At 32.8% G+C, this 18,382-nt stretch overlaps 1 protein-coding gene across 3 annotated transcripts in view; it reads right to left on the bottom strand.

Annotated features, from left to right (window-relative positions):
* LOC118192193 (nuclear factor related to kappa-B-binding protein) overlaps positions 1-18,382 on the bottom strand; it is a 226,920-nt gene that overhangs the window by 52,071 nt on the left and 156,467 nt on the right. For all 3 annotated transcript variants that reach the window (XM_035363095.2, XM_035363094.2, XM_085809707.1), the window contains exon 17: positions 1,919-2,093. In XM_035363095.2, coding sequence (XP_035218986.2) covers positions 1,919-2,093 — 175 coding nt within the window. The remainder of the gene's footprint in view (positions 1-1,918; positions 2,094-18,382) is intronic.

Raw genomic sequence — 18,382 nt, 5'->3', positions numbered from 1 at the left:
GATGTTAATGAGATTTTGGAATCAGCAACAGTTCCATAATACCAGAGTGACCATTATGCTTAATGTTTATTGTTCCGATGCTTTTTTTTTTTCCTTTTTTTTTATTTTATGGGGAAGAAGATATTGAGGAATCTCTAGACCTTTCTCAAGTTCCATGTCATCTGAATCTTGAGACTCAGAAATCATATCATCAAGTGAGCTATGGCTTCTACTTCTGTTAATTTTTTATTGGTTTTTGTTTATTTTGAACTGCTATTTCTTTTTTTTAGTGCTATATGAGTAGGTTTCTCATTCTTTTTTGTAGTCTGTTTCCTGTTCATTTTTAACTGGTGCTGACGTTTGGGTAGCATTTGACTGAGATTTTAGAGTATTAGCAAAATATATGTTTAGCCCAAACTGTGGGTTTTCAATGACCCTTCTGGCTTCTGAGTACGAGATATTCCTAGTAACTTTAACAGTATGCACTTCCTTTTCTTATTTGCATCTTGGGCAGGAGCGATAAAAAGCCATATGCAAACCCTTGCAATTTATACAGTGCAGTTTTTGCTATTGTGGCCAACCATTGAACACTGTGGGTATGTCAGATTGCAATGGCATGAGTTCTTTGAATGACCAAAATGCTGGCATTGGAAACATCGCATGAGGTTCAGAATATATGGTCTTCCTTGGCAGTTCAAGTATCCAGCCTTTATACTCCTCAGCACATCAGGTGAGTTGAAGGTCATGATCACGTTTTGTGTCTATCAACTGACCCCTCCTTTCACACCTTGATCTACCTGGCAGCACAGACATTTTGGTTAGTTAGCTCAGAGACAAACAGGAAGTCAATTTCCAAGATTACACCATGACAAATGTTCAGTGTTTTATGTGCTGAAACAGTTATGACAGCATGCCAAGTTTGGATACTCGAAGTAGAGAAGCTCGGAGTTCATATAATATCATCTATATTTAATTTTTTTTTTAAACTGAGTGTTTTAACTGAGAATTCATTTACAGCAATGTCCCAGATTCTAACTATAACAGGTGGTCATTTTTTAGCACATCAGTTTGAATGCAGCCATTGCGAGTTATCTCAGTTGCAAGGATGCTGTGCATTGTATTTTAAGATGTTGCGCAAAGACCTAATTCTGTATTAATAAATTTTTTTAAACTTTCCTTTTCCTTCCGATTTCAGTTTCCTGCCAGAGTGCAAATTTAAATGACATATATGCAAAATCTCAATGAGTTCGGAAATAGCATTTTAAGTGGGAAAATTGAAGAGTTTGCAATAGAAGAGTTAGTTACGTGTAGAGCGGTTTATGCAGAGAACAAGTTTATGCTGCAAACAAGATTTATGCCATGTGTTTGGAAGTAGCTCTGCAGCTGAATATTTGTGCTATCCACTTACTTTATATTAGTATTTTAGACTCGGCTTTGCAGTGTGCAGCCTATAAATCTGATGTAGATTAAAGTAGGAGCCAGTTATGCATTTGAAATGTGTTTCATTCTGATTGTACATATTACTTTGTGTTCATGTTACTTAGCCACACGTGGTGGTAAGTTTGTGAGCACCGAGTGGGTGCATGTTCTGTTCAGGTTTGTTAAAATAGAATGGTTGTTATAACATTCGTCGGCAGTCATCTGTTTTTCAAGGCAAAGCGAGAATTCGCTATCTCGTCTTCAGTAGGATCTACATTTTATGCTCCCCAAAAGAACAAGACTCTATAAATGGTCTCCTTTAACTTTTGAAGATGATTCTGTAAAGTAATGGTTTCTCTTGCATTAAACAACCTTCGATACATTTCAGCTATGACCTAAACACCGTCCACATTTTTTAACACCATTCATTCAGTAAGTAAGGAGGAAAATACTTAAATGTAAGTGTGTGCATGTTGCTACTGCATCTAGACCTTTAGAAAACGCTCAAAAGAATTCTTACCTAATGAAAGGATGGTAACAAATGGTGGCCTATCAGAAGTTAATAATGAATGCTCTCTAGCTTTATTTATGCCACTTTCCTTTCCATAAACTCCTTTAACAGGACCAACGACAGCTTCATATCCATGAACTTTAAATGTAAAAGCTTTATGAGGATTCTGGTATCGTATACATTCCTATTAAAAGACACAGAAAATTCTTTCAAAATGTAACATCACTTTTGTATGAAATATGAAATTAGAATTATTATTTATCCCTCTGAACAGCACAGCTTTTTGAACCTGCACACGAAGATCTGTATTTAAACAGCATTTATATTCTAAATCTATACAATTAATAATTCTAGACTCTATTTTCACAAACTTCCATTCATTAAGATAGTATTTACATCATTAAAGAAACTAAGAATGCAAAATACTCTAAATTATAAGCTGATATATACCAAGAGACAAAACTATCTCATGACCGGATACAGGCAGTCATGCCACTCAGAGGGTTAAAGGACAAAAATCCTTCAATACATTAACTAGCTTCACATATTAAAATATGGAGAGAAAATGGATTCATTTAAATTGCAAGGATAAAACCAATAATACATATATTACCATGACACGTACAGGTAGAAGGGGAATTTAACCACTGGTTGCACTATCCAATTTTGATACAAAGAACACCCTGACCAACATAGATCTGAGTGTCTTCCACCCCTCTTTTGCCACCACCAAACCACTGGAAAGTACATTTGCCCCAGTAATGTTCTAAGTGGCCCCATGCTATGCACACACACTTACAAACATCCATACTTTCTGTGGAATTCAAACCCAAGCCCAACAATACGACAGCTTACGTCATTAACCACTATACCAATCAGGGTGCCCATATAACTCTGGGAACAGACTAAAGGTTAGTAGTGCATTTCTGTCCAGTTTTACGATTACATAGAAAAAATACTATCTATACAGGAAAACTAACTGCACTTTAAGGATAAAATTTATAATTAATGTGTTCAAAATCTTACTTGAAAATACTTTATTGAGTTATCTGGAAAGTTCTGAAGCTTTTCAAACTGACACATTTTCTTCTAATTATTTTGTTATTGCTGATAAAAGTGACCTTGGTTGAAGAGAATGTTTAAATATGGTCTTTTTTGTACACACTGTGTAATTCTAGCAAATGTTGCAACACAATTTTTGTTACAATGCAGTGCTAAGGCTGGAGAACATAAGAGTACATTTGTGTCATAATTAGACATACTTTTCTCACCTGAGGCAAAGCAGTAAAGCTGTGTTCACACCAACCTGGTCACACGTTAATCAATCAGAAGCGAGTTCAGAGGCAGCATTTGCCGGCCGGCCGGAGATCGCGTGGGTTGACTTAACTTCAACTTTTTAATGCTTAATGCATCAGTTTCAGGCATTTCGTTTCAAATATCCAGTTTATACCAAGGTTTTTAAATGATTGGACTTTTAAAAATTCTTGATGATTGATGAAATTTATGAAAAAAAAAAAGGCAAATGTACTAATATTAATAAAAATTTCAGATAATAATAAAAAAAATACTGATTATGCTAGCTTTATAAATTATTTAAAGGAAAATTCTCAAGTTTATAAGCAGTAATAAGCCTTAGTAATCACCATAAATTATATATGGTTGATAATTTTTACAGCATAAACTAAAGCAATAGATTGTTGCGAGAAAATAGAGATGAATTCCGAAATCCCAGATTTTGGATTTTTCTTAAAATATATCTACATCAATTTAAGGTTGCTCTTGTTAGTGGTGTTGTAATGGAGTTGGTATTTTTAAAAATAATATTTACAGAAATTATTATCGCGAGTTTCAGAGTGGCTCAGATGCTTCTTCAGTTTCCTGCAGGTGAATTGCGAAAACCATGCTTACCTGTAAGATACCTTAGCGCGGAGGTAATGCGCTCAAGTAGGAACTTCAGCTTTTACTAGGGGCTTGTATCGCAGGTTCGGGTCTTGCTTTTTCCTACTTCTGATGATGTTATGAATACACTATTTCTTTAATCTACCGCAGCCTTTTTTATTTAGGGGGGGACACAAGAAGCTTGCACTTATTTTCATTTTATTTTATTCATCATTCATATAAACCTAATGTTCGCTCGGTATTGTGCGCATTACCCTTCTTTATAATTCATATGAAGATCTGACTACTATAATCTGATTCTGTTTCGGCTGACACGAGACTAGCAAAAGCCATACTGGTATTAATATAAAGTTGCTGTTTCATCTAATTAAAAAATTTAGTGAGTTCTAAATTTTAAATGAGTGGTGACGAGTTAAACCATTTGTTTAAAAAAAATAAGAAAACTGTTATTTATACAGAAAAGAAGCTCGTTGGTATGTAGCTGATTTTATGGAATACTTTTATGCATTTTAATAGCTTCATGTTTGCTTTTCTTAACATGCATGACCACTTTTCGAAAGGTTTAATCGTGATGATAATTTTTCATTAATTTAAAGAACTTTTGCATGAGCATTAGCAAATTTGCTAACTGTGGAATTCAATATTTAATGCAGAAAAAGAAGTATTATATAAAATACAGTTACTTCAGCAAGTTTTAGATAAAAGTGACCTTATAAAATAAACCTTTAGTTAGTGGCTGTTCATTAATAGATGAATGACTTAATAATATATGAAGTAATTATTGTTACATTTATTGCTGTTGTTTATTAATTCAGAAATAACTGCTTTTTTAAGCGTGATATTTAACTTAGTAATGCTGTAAATCCTACATATATTTAAACAAAATATACCTTTTTATTGCATTATTTAAACCAATTAAAAGGAGTTCATTTAACCCTCAGCTGGAGGGGTTGGCTTATGGTACAATTTTAGAGGTGCGGTGTATGAAGTACGCCAGGTCGTTTTTTGAGCCTCTGCTTCGTATTTGAAACTATTTAATCTTATACATTGTATTAATAAGGTAATTCGTCATAGTAAAAAGGATATAAAAAAAGAATAACAGAAAAAAAGCAGTAAATGTGGAAATTATGAATTTTTAATTAATACAAAAAATGAAAGGCACTGGAAATGTAATTTAAAGTTATGCAGTATGCTATGTTATTTTCTGTATGAAAATTATAAGATCATAAACCAAATTTACAAATTATAAATATTCCGTAGAGAAAAGTTCAGTAAGTAATAAATTTCACAAATGAAAAAATTAAAACCTTTTGCTACTTTAATTCTCTTCAGATTGTCCCTGTTCACTGCAGCAGGGTTTGCAAAGTTGTACTGTCTTGCCCAGATGATTTTTGCAGGCAAACTTAGAACACTCAGAACATTTTATGGTAGTGTAATTATTTTTCATTCTACCACACTCAGCGCAACGTCCTTTGATATTTTTTGCAGGTGGTTCCTCGTCCTTTTCAACCGTCTTGTCAGCTCTGTTGTTACCAATCTTTTAATAATAGCTTTCGAATGTGACGGGAGAAATGGCATTTTTAGATGATTCTGAAGATGTGGTTTCACCAAAGATGTAGCTAGAGTTTTAAAAAAATATCTTCCGAACTTGGTGGTTGCATCAGGTTTGGCGAGGTTCAAGAGCACTTGGGAATTTATGCCCGCTACGTTTAGCCAGTGCAAAAAATACTGGCATTGCCCACCTCCTGGTTTTTCATGCGACAGTGAAATTACTAAAAAGTTGGTCTACGGTGTCAACTCCACCTTTACATTTGTTATAATCCAGGTTTATGTGAGGTTTATTCATTTCCTGATCAATTTTGATCATCATGTAAAGTACTGAGCAGTATTACACACTTATTTGTTTTCGCTGCATGAAACAATTGTCTTATCCTATTGAAAAACCAAACAGTGAGCTGGCGACTTATTTTGTTTTTGATGGTTAGAATTCATTTGGAATTTCTTTTTTATTTTTTTCAGCATGCCCACAAGTGTTATACCTTTGGTACGAAGATACTGAGCTAGCGGGTAGCTTGTGTACCAATTATTGGTCGTCAGGTTACGGTTGGAACCTTCGTATGCACCAATTAGCCTTTTGATAATGACAATACTTGAATTGGAAGCCTTGTAATAGGAGTTAATTGCCACAATAAATTTCAATCTTCAATGCATAAAATGTTTGTGAGTCAACAATTGCAAAATTTTTCAGATCGTACTTTGTGGGCTTGTTGGGGATGAACTGAATAAAAGTGCATCTCCCGTGAAAGGGTTCCAACGTTTCACTGATTGCGGGTTCGTGACCTGGTGTATAAAAATTTTGACAGTTCTGATATAAAGATTCAAAAAATTCTCTTAGTACAGCAAGCTTATCAGTTTTTCTTCGCACATACCTTGTGCCTTTATTGTCGAATCTAATAGTAGCATACAGGTTTCTGAATCACTTGAGACCCATGACCCCTTGCAAAAGTTTAATTCCAGTAGTGTCTTTTGCACATGCTATCTCCAAATGAGTTTTGACATTTTTTTTGCACACTAATAAGAATAAAATTCCTAAAAATTCCTTCTTCTGCTCTATTAATATCATACATGTTTCTCTTTGAGATGTTTTGGAGATCATCTGCGCTCCTGTTACATTTGAGATAAATATTTGTATATTGTACGATAGCATCAATCATATCTGTATTTATGATTTTCTGGAAAGCAAAAAGCTCATCATTTATATCATCACAAATTTTGGCACTTGGGAATATTTTTTTCATCAAATTTTTTCGAGGCTTTCTGGCGAATTTGCTCTTAAGGGGAACTTTACTCCACTTATAAGTTTCCTTTTCCTCTTTCAGAATCTTTCCTCCAACTTAGAAAACTTTTTTTTGTAAATTGTTTTTACAAAAAAGTCCTCATATTTTAAATCAATTATGTCATTTTCAACATCACTAAAATTGTCATTTGTTGGGGAAACATCATTTGAGGAAAGAAAATGAGGATGGTTAGAAACATTTCCCTCAATTTCTGTGTCACTTTCATGATCAGAATGAATGGATAAAGTATTCAATGACTTCCGATTCATCGACATCACAGTCCTCATCAACTGAGACTTCTTCTAAAATGTGCAAATAATCTTCAGGAGGTACAATATTCTTTCTGTACATACTTGGAGGAGCGGCGTACTGCGTTTGCCTTCACGACATGCTCACAATAACTGCTTTCGGAGGGAAGGCGGAAACCAGACTGACCAGAAATAACAGATGCGTTGCACTCATGGAATGTTTCTAGGAGGGTAGAGGAAGGAAGGAACCTCAGAAAGGGGTTGTCTAAAAGTAACAGCCCAAAAGATGCCATTGGCGTACTTTGTACGTAGGCTTCTCAATTCCAGGCTTAAGGAAGCATTTAAGGGAAGTTCATCCATCATGCAAAAACATTTATAGTATTCTACCCCATGAAAAATTTACTCTCCAAAATAGAATCATGCAATTCAACGATCCTTTTCTGGAGTATTCTATTCCTATCTTCCAAACGATTCTTTTCAGTGATATTCTGACAAAAATTAGTGTTCTGCCTTTGAATAAATACTTCAATGAGGGCTAGAAATTCATCGAATTGATGAGGTGTCATGCAAAAGTAATTAAAAGAAATTTCGTTTCATTCAAGCGCCCTCAATTAAATTATTTACATCTCCTTGCTGCAGTCATCTCTCACATATTAATATAAACCACTGCATTCTGCTTCTTTTACGCAAAGCAAGAAATAAAATAAGTTTTAATATAGCAGAAATAAAATCCATTTTAATTAAAAAAATGTAATCGTAAAAAGTCAAAATACCAACAAAAATTTCACGTTTTTCACTTAAGTTTCTGATATGAAGTGCCATCCAGTGTGAACATATGACAACTTTTAAAGCGAAAGTTGCCGTGCTGATATGAACTGACGTACGTGGAAAGCGTTTTTTCCATGTTGCCGCTTTTTGCCCCAACGCACCAGTGTGAACGCAGCTTAAATGTATGTCCCTCTATTATTTTAAGTCTCAATACCAACATTTTAAGTAGTGTAAATAGTAATGCTTCTGCTAAAAAATGTTTATGTTTGGCATAAACCTTTCACGCATATTCATAATTTAATTGTTCTTGCTTTCAAAAGAGGTAAAATCATCAATAACTTTTTTTCAAAATCTATTTAATTACTCAATTTATGTTCTATAGAAGAAATGGCCATGCTTGAAAGTTTTTCTTGGCCCAGTGAAGATCTTACAAAATTCTAAATTTACTAAAGCTTCTTTCTCCAGATGACCGTAACTTGCAACATTAAAAAAATTCTTAATTCTGCCTCAAAATTTGAATGTGATTGAACTAAAATATAACCATGAATTTTTTAAGAAGATCTGCTTTAGGTATCAGGAATTATTGAAATAGCATGGGTTTTAAAACTAGATATTCTAGATGGAATTTCTCCAGCATTCATATCATTCAGATATTGAAGTGCAATGTTATAAGCTACTACTCTTAAATTACTTAAATCTAATGGCAATAACTGCTCACTAACTAAAAACTGGAACAAATTTCAATTACTTTTTTGTTTTGCCACTTGAGATTAAAACATCTTACACTATTTAAATTTCTACAAAAATATTTTTTTCTGAAAAACTACAGTTTGCATCAATTGATTCTTCATAATTTGATTTATTAACTTTTCATGTCTGCTCAAATTCTGATGATATATTCACCTTTAAAAGTGAAGTTTTACATTTTTAAAAAATATGTTGAGAAATATTTTCTTTCACATCCTGTAATGAAAGACATAATCCCTCTATTATGTGTGTGGCTATATAGACAGTTAATAGTTTTTGAATGCAAGGCTTTAGTTACTTTTTCAATTTCTTGCAGTATTAAATTCCATGCAAATAACAAATATAAAAATTTAAAACAGATCAGACTGTTTGGTTAAACTGGTTGGTTCTGTTATTTTCAGCAGACTACAAAGATTTGCCATTTAATGCCATATCTTTTAATAATCGATGTACTTAGTCAATTGCAAATCTATTTCTTTTACAGTATTTGCTCTTGATGCCCATCGCATATCCATGTGATCGTTTAATATTGTTTTTAAAATGGACATACTTGCATCCATCTATTCACTGAAGATTTTAAAAAAAGGAGGGGGGAAAGCCCTCTGTACATTTCCAAAAGAATATTAATATGCTTGCATTTGTAGATGCAGCATTTTTGCATTCTTACTTTAAACGAAAAAGGAATGTACACAGCTTGATAATTTCTTTGACAAATAATGGCTTGCTTTGTATAATCCAGTTATATTAGCCCCATTACCCTAACCTTGACTTCAAACATTCTGAATATCATTTCTATCTTGTAAATAATTTCCCCCATTTGCTAAACCACTAACAGTTTTTGTTTTTGTTTTTATTAAATCTATAAAGCTTTCTTCAATAAACTCGAATTTGTCTTTCATGTACACATATCTAATAATCTGACACAATGAGAAATATCTAGTGCACAATCAAATATAAATAAAAAAAAAAAAAAAAAAAAATTAACTTTTTTAAATCTTAGTACAATAAATTCCCCTTGTACTTAATTAGACAGATAAGAATTAGATCCCTTTCAGTGATTAGCCAGATAACAGGCAATATTTCTATCATAATGACACAATTCAAGTAAGTTTAGAACATTCCTGCACTTGAATTTCCAATAGTTTCATGCATATCTCTAAGAGGTAAATTCTGTTTTGCATAAAACAAAACGACGTCTAATATAATGCATAAGGTATATCACCATTCTTCTTTCTCTGATTCTACTGCTTTATGCAGGGAAACATCTATGAAACCATCTCTTTTAATTTTTTTTTTCAAAGCATTTCCTGTGAAGATAAGCATCTTGATGAAACATAGAACTTTCATGATCGGGAATTTAATTTAAGTTTTTCTAGTCTTTCTGGATAGGAAATGGTAGAATTTGTCTTACTTTTAGTTAAACAAAATGCATTGAAAACAGAATATGGCCAGAGTTATTTTTGAATAAATAACCCAGTTGCAATGTGTTACCTTCCCATTAGAACACTTCTTAAAAAAACATTTTCTGGAAAATCATTTGCCATCTTCTGAAGTAGTAATATACCTGTATTTAACATTCTGTGCTTGATCCATATTCTATTAAGAAAAATTTTATTTTGTCTGAAATAATCGACCATTTAAGAAAAATTTTATTTTGTCTGAAATAATCGACCATGGAGAAGGATCATTGAAATTAACCAAATTAATGTGTAAGGTGTATCCTGATTTTATAACAGATATTTTAAGTTTATACCACTTTCCTATCTCTTCTAGTTTCAGTTTCCAATTTCTTACCAGAATGTGTTTTTAGAATCACTTAAATGCAAATGAGAAGTAGAGAGTATTTAAGTCAAATTTCACTGACTTCGAGAGAGAGAGTTAGGATTCCTGAGTAGCGTGTGTTTGCCTTTTGGCTAAGTCTCTCTAACTGTTACTATGCTTGGCCATATTATGTTCCTTTAAGATGGCTTCGCTAGCTAATTTAATAGAATGGGCAAACTAGTTTAGAATTAGTGTTAGCTTCAGCTAAATCTCTTTAGTTAGTCATTACTTAGTTCTTATTTCTTACATTTTAGTACCTAAGTGGGGGTTTGTTGTATGCTCTGAGAAAGGGCTCATCTGTGAATTTTTATTTTGAGCAATAAAGGGTGTAGAGATATTAGGCTATTTCGGAAGCAGCGGAGATGAAAAAAGAGCAACACCTTCACCGGGACTCGAACCACGGGCCTCTTGAATTCACATCAAGCGTGCTGAGCACTACACCACGAAGGCATGCTACGAAGGTGGGAGAAATACCTTATATACTCCCCCTTTCAAAGGGCGACTGGGGTTTTACAGGACCGAATCGCCAAATCCTGGTGGTGAAGAATCATCATTCACCACCTTTTAGTTCGGGGACCACTGTACAGACATGAGGTTATTTCAGAAGCTTGAGAGATGAAAAATGAGCAATGCCTTCACTGGGACTTGAACCATGGGCCACTTGAATTTGCATCGAGCGTGCTGACCACTACATTATGAAGGCATATTAAGAAGGTGGGAGAAATATCTTATAAGGGTAATTAACACTTCTTGAGTTTACGTTTCTCTTCTTGGACTTGAGCGATTGTTCACTTAGTAGTTCACTATGTTCCTCAACACTTAGTTTAATAAGATAAAAGGGAGGAACATTACAAATGGTTACTTTATCCTCCTCACTTCCAGAAATTTCAAGTAGTTTTCTGTTTGTATTTGAATCAAAGTTGCTAAATTCTCCAATATACACCCCATTTTCTTTTGAGCTACTTAATACCTTTTTTTGATGAATCATTTATTGAATTTGAATTGCCACATTTTGTCAGCCATCCTTGCATCAGTAAAGCACTTCATTTCACAATTTTTTTCTTCTTTTGTATTCAGCACCACTGTTTTTTCCTTTTTTTTTTTTGTCATTTGTGAAAAATTTGATATTTGCATGTTTTTATTAAGAAATTATTTATATTATTATAAATAACACATTCTTCAATATGAGGTTTCGTTGCATAAAGTTTGAAATCCTATTTTGCCACATTTATATTATAAATATGACAAAAATCCATAATTCTTAATTTAGATTACTAATCCTATGTACACTGTAACATTAATAAAAAAACTGAGCATGGTTGCTGTACTGAAGCAATCTGCTTTTCTAAAATTATTCGAACATTTTTCCGTCTTTGGCGGAAATTCTCTCAGGTGCAGTAAATTTTACAATTTTTTCTTTTTAACTTTAATGCAGTTTCACGAATAATGCCCTTTAAAATGTTAAGTAAAACTTGCGACTTTCATTTAAAGAGAGATAGTTCTGATCATGAAAATTCTTCTTGGCAACTACTACGTTCCAGGCTTCTGGTCTTTCCATTAATGTTCATGCTCAGAAAAGTTCGAGGGGTAACAAGGGGAGCTTGTTTGAACAGTTTTTGATGACCAGATTGGCTGCATATAGTCTTCTGTAGCTTGAATATGAGACAGTTCTATCAGAAAATCCTTCACGAAAGCATCACTTCTAAATTATATAGTGTTCTGAGCTTCAATATAAGTGATTAATAAATGAAATCAGTCTTTAATATTCACAGATCTTTTTATAAGTTAAATAATTTTTATGAATTCTCTCCTCAAAAAGCTTATTTAAACTTGTGCAGAAATTTATATGCCATCTAATTCTAATTTAAATAATAATTCGGGTGTCAGATAATATTTTTTTAGCGTGCTATCTCGACAATACAAGTATAATTTTAAAATTAACAAGATTTAATGACATGTCATATTTCATCTTTACTTTTATTTCACCTAACCAGTCAGCTCAGGAGATTTCGATGTGTTAAATTTTGTGAATGTGACAGGTGTTTATGATTTTAGCAGTAATTTTTGTTCACAGCAATGAAGAGATTTCGGCCCCCTAGTCTAATTAATTCTGATGTTTACTTTTACATATTATATATATATATAATTCTTATATTTTTCACTCTTTACTCTTGCTTCTTACAACTACCTCTTTCTGCCATTTTTTGTAAATAGCTTCTTGCAGAAAGAAGTTATGAATTAAGGTATGTTTTTAAATTTCCTCTTTTCGTTGTTCTAATTTTGGTCATAAACTGAACCAATTTGAATCATTTATTATCTTTATTAAAAAAATTGCTGTTACCTCCTTTTTAATGTTATAAAACACTTCAGACTAAGAAGGTTCACCCATAAAAAAATTGTGAATATGTTGACTAATAGCAGTTCGCTATTTATTTTAATTCTGTAAATTTGCCTTACCAGACTTGCTTGAATAGTTTTTCTTACACAAGTTAAGTATTTCTCATGTACTTGTTAACAGCAGACGTGTCGGGAAACGAAACAGAGAAATTGAGATTTGGTTTTAATTAATATTTGGATCTTTTTAATATTTTTAGCAATCAATCTCAATTTGCTTCCTGTTTGACGAAACGCGTTCTGGAATTAGTAGAGTTCGAAGCTCACCATGCATTTCCCTTGAAAAGTCAATGATGATCTTCGAATTAGGCTAATTTTCCAATTACCGCTGCTTTGTTATTATTTTTTAACATGATGTTTTTGTAGTATTTTTTCTAATATGTTTTGTGATAGTTTAAACTTTATTCTACATGTATTTTAACTTTTAAATTTGAATCAAGTTAACCACTTCCGCTAAAAAGACGTGCCACGCACATCGAGATGATTTTGTCTTCAAACCATGAGCGACGTGAACACCACATCGGTAGGCATTTATCGCAAAAATGAAAATAATGTGGTGCACACGTTGCCTAACGATGAGATTGTTTATTCCTCGAGTTACAGCTCTGGATTGCACTCGCAGACGCGGAGCGGCATAAATGAGACACTTTACCGTTTGTTATATTGTAGCGCACAGCACCGCAACCGTGAAGTTTAGTCGCGGCACAAGTGGTTAAGCTTTCACCTTTTTCTAATTTTCTTTATTAGTATTTCATACATATTGTGTTTTTACTTTATGAATTACAATTGGATCTTTACTTTTTTAACTACTTTGCAAAGGAACCGCAGTAGCACTTTAGCTCATAGGCAATAGCTTGAAGAATTTACTTTTTAATATTATTTCAAATTTTGCAGCTCAATGCGCAAAATTCTTGACCTCACAGGTCCTTTTAAGTTTAGTTAGTTTGCCTTTCTTCCATTATATATATAATTTTGTAATCAAAAATTCATCACATGCATTTCTTGAAATTTCTTTAGTAAAAAGCATATTTTTATATCGATCACATTAGACTCAATGGAACAAAACTAAACTTTTTAAAAGATACTTTTTTTATGTAAAAATCAATTAACTATATTAGAAGTAGCCAGAACAGTTTTTCCTAAATCTTCAACAAAATACTTAAAATTTTAAAACTTCTTTCTTATTTCCTTAAAATCAAAAGATTTATTTTACAGTTTCACGACAAACAATAAAGTAAGTAAAAAAATTACATCATACGTTATATATTTACATTCCAGTTGACAATGAATGAGAAAAACTAATGAGCCAATTTGCTTAATCCTTGCACATTATGCATCTGCATTAGAAATAACTGTAAATGAAAGTAAATACACCACTCTAGTGAAAACTGAATGTGGAAAAAAACTTCAATTCATGCACCTCATTATATGGAAAATTTTAAACCCCCCAAAAACTGGAGCAATAAATAATAATATAGCACATTTCAGTTTTAGTCACTCTTGTTTATTCTTCAGACGCTATTCCCAAAGGCATTTATGCAATTGCAAAACTCAATAATTATGTCACCATCTATGCTCAGTTAATGGACTTTGAGAGGCTTGTCAAGACGAAGTAGGAGCACTTATGCGCTTAGTTCAAATTAGTGTCAAACAGAGACAAATTACTAATGTTGGCAGTATTATATTTTCTAAGTTTAGTCTATACAACTGATCACACAAAGTGTAAATTAGGTTCATAATGTTAATTTCAATAATAAATTTTAAATTCAGAAAATAATATATACACTACTGAGCCCATCTTTTTTTAAAGTAAATTATTACCATTAATTTTGTTTTTCAGCTAGATTGTTTTATAAGACAAAATTCTTTTGATATTTTTTAATATATTTCAAAATGAATAGTTCAAAACAATATTTCCTTTTGCAAATAAATTTCTGAATTAATTTTTGTAGCTAATTTGGCACCCTTTCTATTTGTTCACCTGGGACACAGTGTTTCATCTACCTCACCCTTGCTCTGGCCTTGATTACAGTATCTTTTTTCATTTTAGAAATGGGAAACACATTAGCTAGACTGCTTGCAAAAACTTTTGCTACATATGGAAAAAGGGCAGTTTCTGATAAAACACTTTGCAAGAATTAAGCATGGAAATTTCAGCGTCGAAGACTTACAAGTCTTTTGGACAACTATTCTCTGTAAACAAGGACATATTGTTAGAAGCTATCACTGAAATACTTTGTTTCGCTGTTCAAAAACTATTAGACTAAATATTTCAGAAAACACATTACGATTATTTGAAGAAGAGTGAGTATGTAAACTGCCAGGATGTATGGATACTTTAACATGCTTATTAAAGTTTTGTCAAATGGTGAGAAGTGGATACCACACAATAATATTACAAGAAAAAACAAATGAGGTACGACAAAAGAACCTCCTTTAAGTCATATCCAGAGGAAAGAGGGCTGCATCCCAACAAAGTAATGCTTTGTGTAAGGTGGGACTGTAAAAGAATTGTGTACTATAAAATTTTGTCACAAAATTACACAAACTGGGTAAAATACTGTTCTAAAATAGCAGTTTCAAAACCATAAATTAAAGTAAATTGCCCAGAACTGGGCTCATATCAAGATGCCACCCAACACGACAATGCTCAGCCTTCTAGATAGTTACAAGGCTTGAGCACGAGAGCATGACGTCTTATCAGAAGATCGGTTGCTCGTAGCTCTGCTTGACTCAATGCTTTGCTTCCTTATTCACTAAGCTCCTGCCTATTTCTGGCTTCTTTCATTTGTTATTTACGATATGCAATTTATAATAAGATTCAGGATAGGATTTTTAATCTGAAATCTTACCTATTATTTGAGGAAGGCAGGAAATTTTCTGTTCATTACCTACCTCAGCCCTCTAGCCGCATTTTTGGAATATACTTGGGGGAATAAAATTATTCATTAGTGGAATACAGTCCATAAAGAGTGGTCCTTCAAGGAATCTGAAGGAAGTCCAGTTTAATTAGGAGTAAAATTAGAAGACGTCAAGGAACTAAAAGTTGGCATGACTCATCTCCACAATGAGTAGTGCAGCATTGACTAAAAGCTAGATCTTTGATGAAAGCTTAAAAAATATGAAAGAGCTGGATTCATACCTGGATAATGTGGAGCAATGATTAAATTAAATAATGCTGCAAACGTTAAAGACGGTGGTGTATCAATGCATAATGAAAGTGAAACTTTCTGTAATGTAAAATTACCTGAAATTCCACTGCCACTATTTACAGGAAATTATGAAGACTTTAGTAGCTTTAAACAGCAACTGATTTCTTTAACTGATGATAATAATAAACTGTTGGAAATGAATACAGTTATATCATTTTATATTTACCTTTTTGGAATGGCAACAAAAATTATATTGTTTACTTAGAATATCCTATCTGGCAGTTGAGTTTAAAAAATGTTAAATAAGATGTGAGTCTGGTCTAACTACGGTTTCATATTCATATTCGTAATAATAAATAAATAAATAAATAAAGTCATTAATTGAACTACGGTGTTAAGTTTCATTTCCGATTCAAAACTGCGTATTAAGATTATGGAAAGATGGGCTCTTCGGTGAAATGCAGTGAGTATGAATTAAGATTTCTTAAGATTAAAGAAACAATTTTTACTGAAACAATATTTTCAGATGTGGAAGCTATATCTCAGGATGGCTTCAAAACTCAGATAAAATTACCTAAGATAGAATTAACAAAATTTGAGATTTAAGAAACTGGATTGATTAACAGGGACAGTTGACAAAAAATTTATAATGATCATTCTTTATCAGATGAAGATAAATTTGAAAATTTGAGACTTCGTATGAAACCTGGGTCATCAGAGCAAAAATTAATTGAAGGTTTCTCACCGTCAAAAGAAAATTATGAGAAAGCTATAGAGCTTTTAAAATCCAGATAAGGGAAGGAAGAATTTTTAATAGAATTCTAAGTTTGTGAATTATCGTCTCTAGTTCTACTAAAAGGGCAAAATATTCCAATTTCGCAACTTTATGACAAACTAGAAACGCAGTTACGTGCTTTAGAATCTTTAAGCGTAACTAAAGAAAGGTATGCAGCAATGCTTTTCCCGTTAGTTGAGTCAGTTATTCCAGAAAACATTTTTAAGATCTGAGAAAGACACTGGGTAACTAAAAAGGATTCGCCTAAAAATCCTGATGATTGTTTATGCGAGTTATTGAAATCTTTAAAAATAGAAGAAGAAGGTGAGGAAAGATTAAAACTTAGAAAAGGTTCTTTTAATGACAAAAGAAAAATTTTCCTTTAATGGCAAAACAACAGGTAATTCGAGAATTAACAGCAGAAACAAAGATATTCTATGGCTGCTGCCTTAGTTTCAACAAACAATTCTTGAATTAAAGAAAGACATCAAGAAAATGTATCGTCAAATACTAGTGGATGGAGCTGACAGAGATTTACAATGGATATTGTGGAAGTCTAGTCTGTTTGCTCCTGTGGAGACATATAGATTGAAAACAGTAACTTATGGAACATCATGTGCTCCATTTTTAGGAAATAGAACACTGCAAGCATTAGCAAAAGATGAACAAGGGAAATTTTATGAGGCATCAAATTTATTAATCAATGATACATACGTTGATGACATGTTATCTGGATCTAATAACTTCGAAGAAGCAAAGAACTTGCAGACTGATTTAAAAAACCTCTTACCTGCAGGAGCTATGGAGTTACATAAATGGGTTTCGAACCATCCTAAGTTGTTAAATGACAGTACAACCAAAGAATACACATTCTCATCAGACCAACCTAAATTAAGACTCTTAGATTTATTATGGTGACCTTTGTCAGATTATTTTAATTTTAAAGTATCTGAACAGTTGTCCAACAGTTATACGAAACATGAAGTCCTTTTAACCATAACTCGACTCTGATTTATTGGGTTTTGTTGGTCTAGTTATCACCAAGGCTAAAATATTTCTTCAAGAAATGGAGAAGAACAAACTCAATTGAAACAATTCCATTCTATCAAGTAAGAGTTAAAGGTTTGGTTTAAATTTCTAAAGGAGCTACCAGAAATCAATCAATTAGCAATTACGAGATTCATTCTTATACCATTATTGATCTTCATGGATTCTGCGATGCATCCGAGAAAGCTTTCGGTGCAAAAATTTATATCATCTCGGAGGCCAGAAAAGCTGTGAAAGCAAATCTACTATGCACCAAATCAAGAGTTTGCCCAATTAAAGCTCTAACCATTCCATGATTGGAGCTGTGCTGTGCTGCTCTTGTGGCAAAGGTGCTTGTAATTCTTCAAATCCAATTCAACCACATTTATCTATGGAGTGATTCAACGATTACTTTAGCTTGGATCAAGACATTTCCTGAAAGATTAAAAACCTTTGTGTCTAATCGGGTTCAGCTGATAAATTTTTTGTGCCCAAACTTTGACTGGAGGCACGTTCAAACAAACGATAATCCTGGAGAATGACTTCCAGAGGTACCTCAGCTACAGAACTGTTGAGCAATTCCTTATGGTGGAGTGTCCCCCTTGGATGACTTGACCTTCCAGTGCCAGGTACTTGTGCAACACTAGTGGATAAGAACTTTCAAAAAGAATTAAAACCTTCTAGCTTACCAATTTTATCAATTAATTCAAACTGTGACTTTAGTGATAACGTTTTATCATTAAGTAATAATTTCACTAAATTTTCTCGAATATTGAACTTTATTTTCAGGTTTTTCCATGACATGA

The sequence above is a fragment of the Stegodyphus dumicola genome, chromosome X2, assembly GCF_044657685.1.
Source record: "Stegodyphus dumicola isolate Sdum_Otavi_A_Nest chromosome X2, ASM4465768v1".
NCBI classification, from domain to species: domain Eukaryota; kingdom Metazoa; phylum Arthropoda; class Arachnida; order Araneae; family Eresidae; genus Stegodyphus; species Stegodyphus dumicola.
Note: the sequence above shows the minus strand (reverse complement) of the source record. Positions and strands in the feature narration are given on the sequence as shown.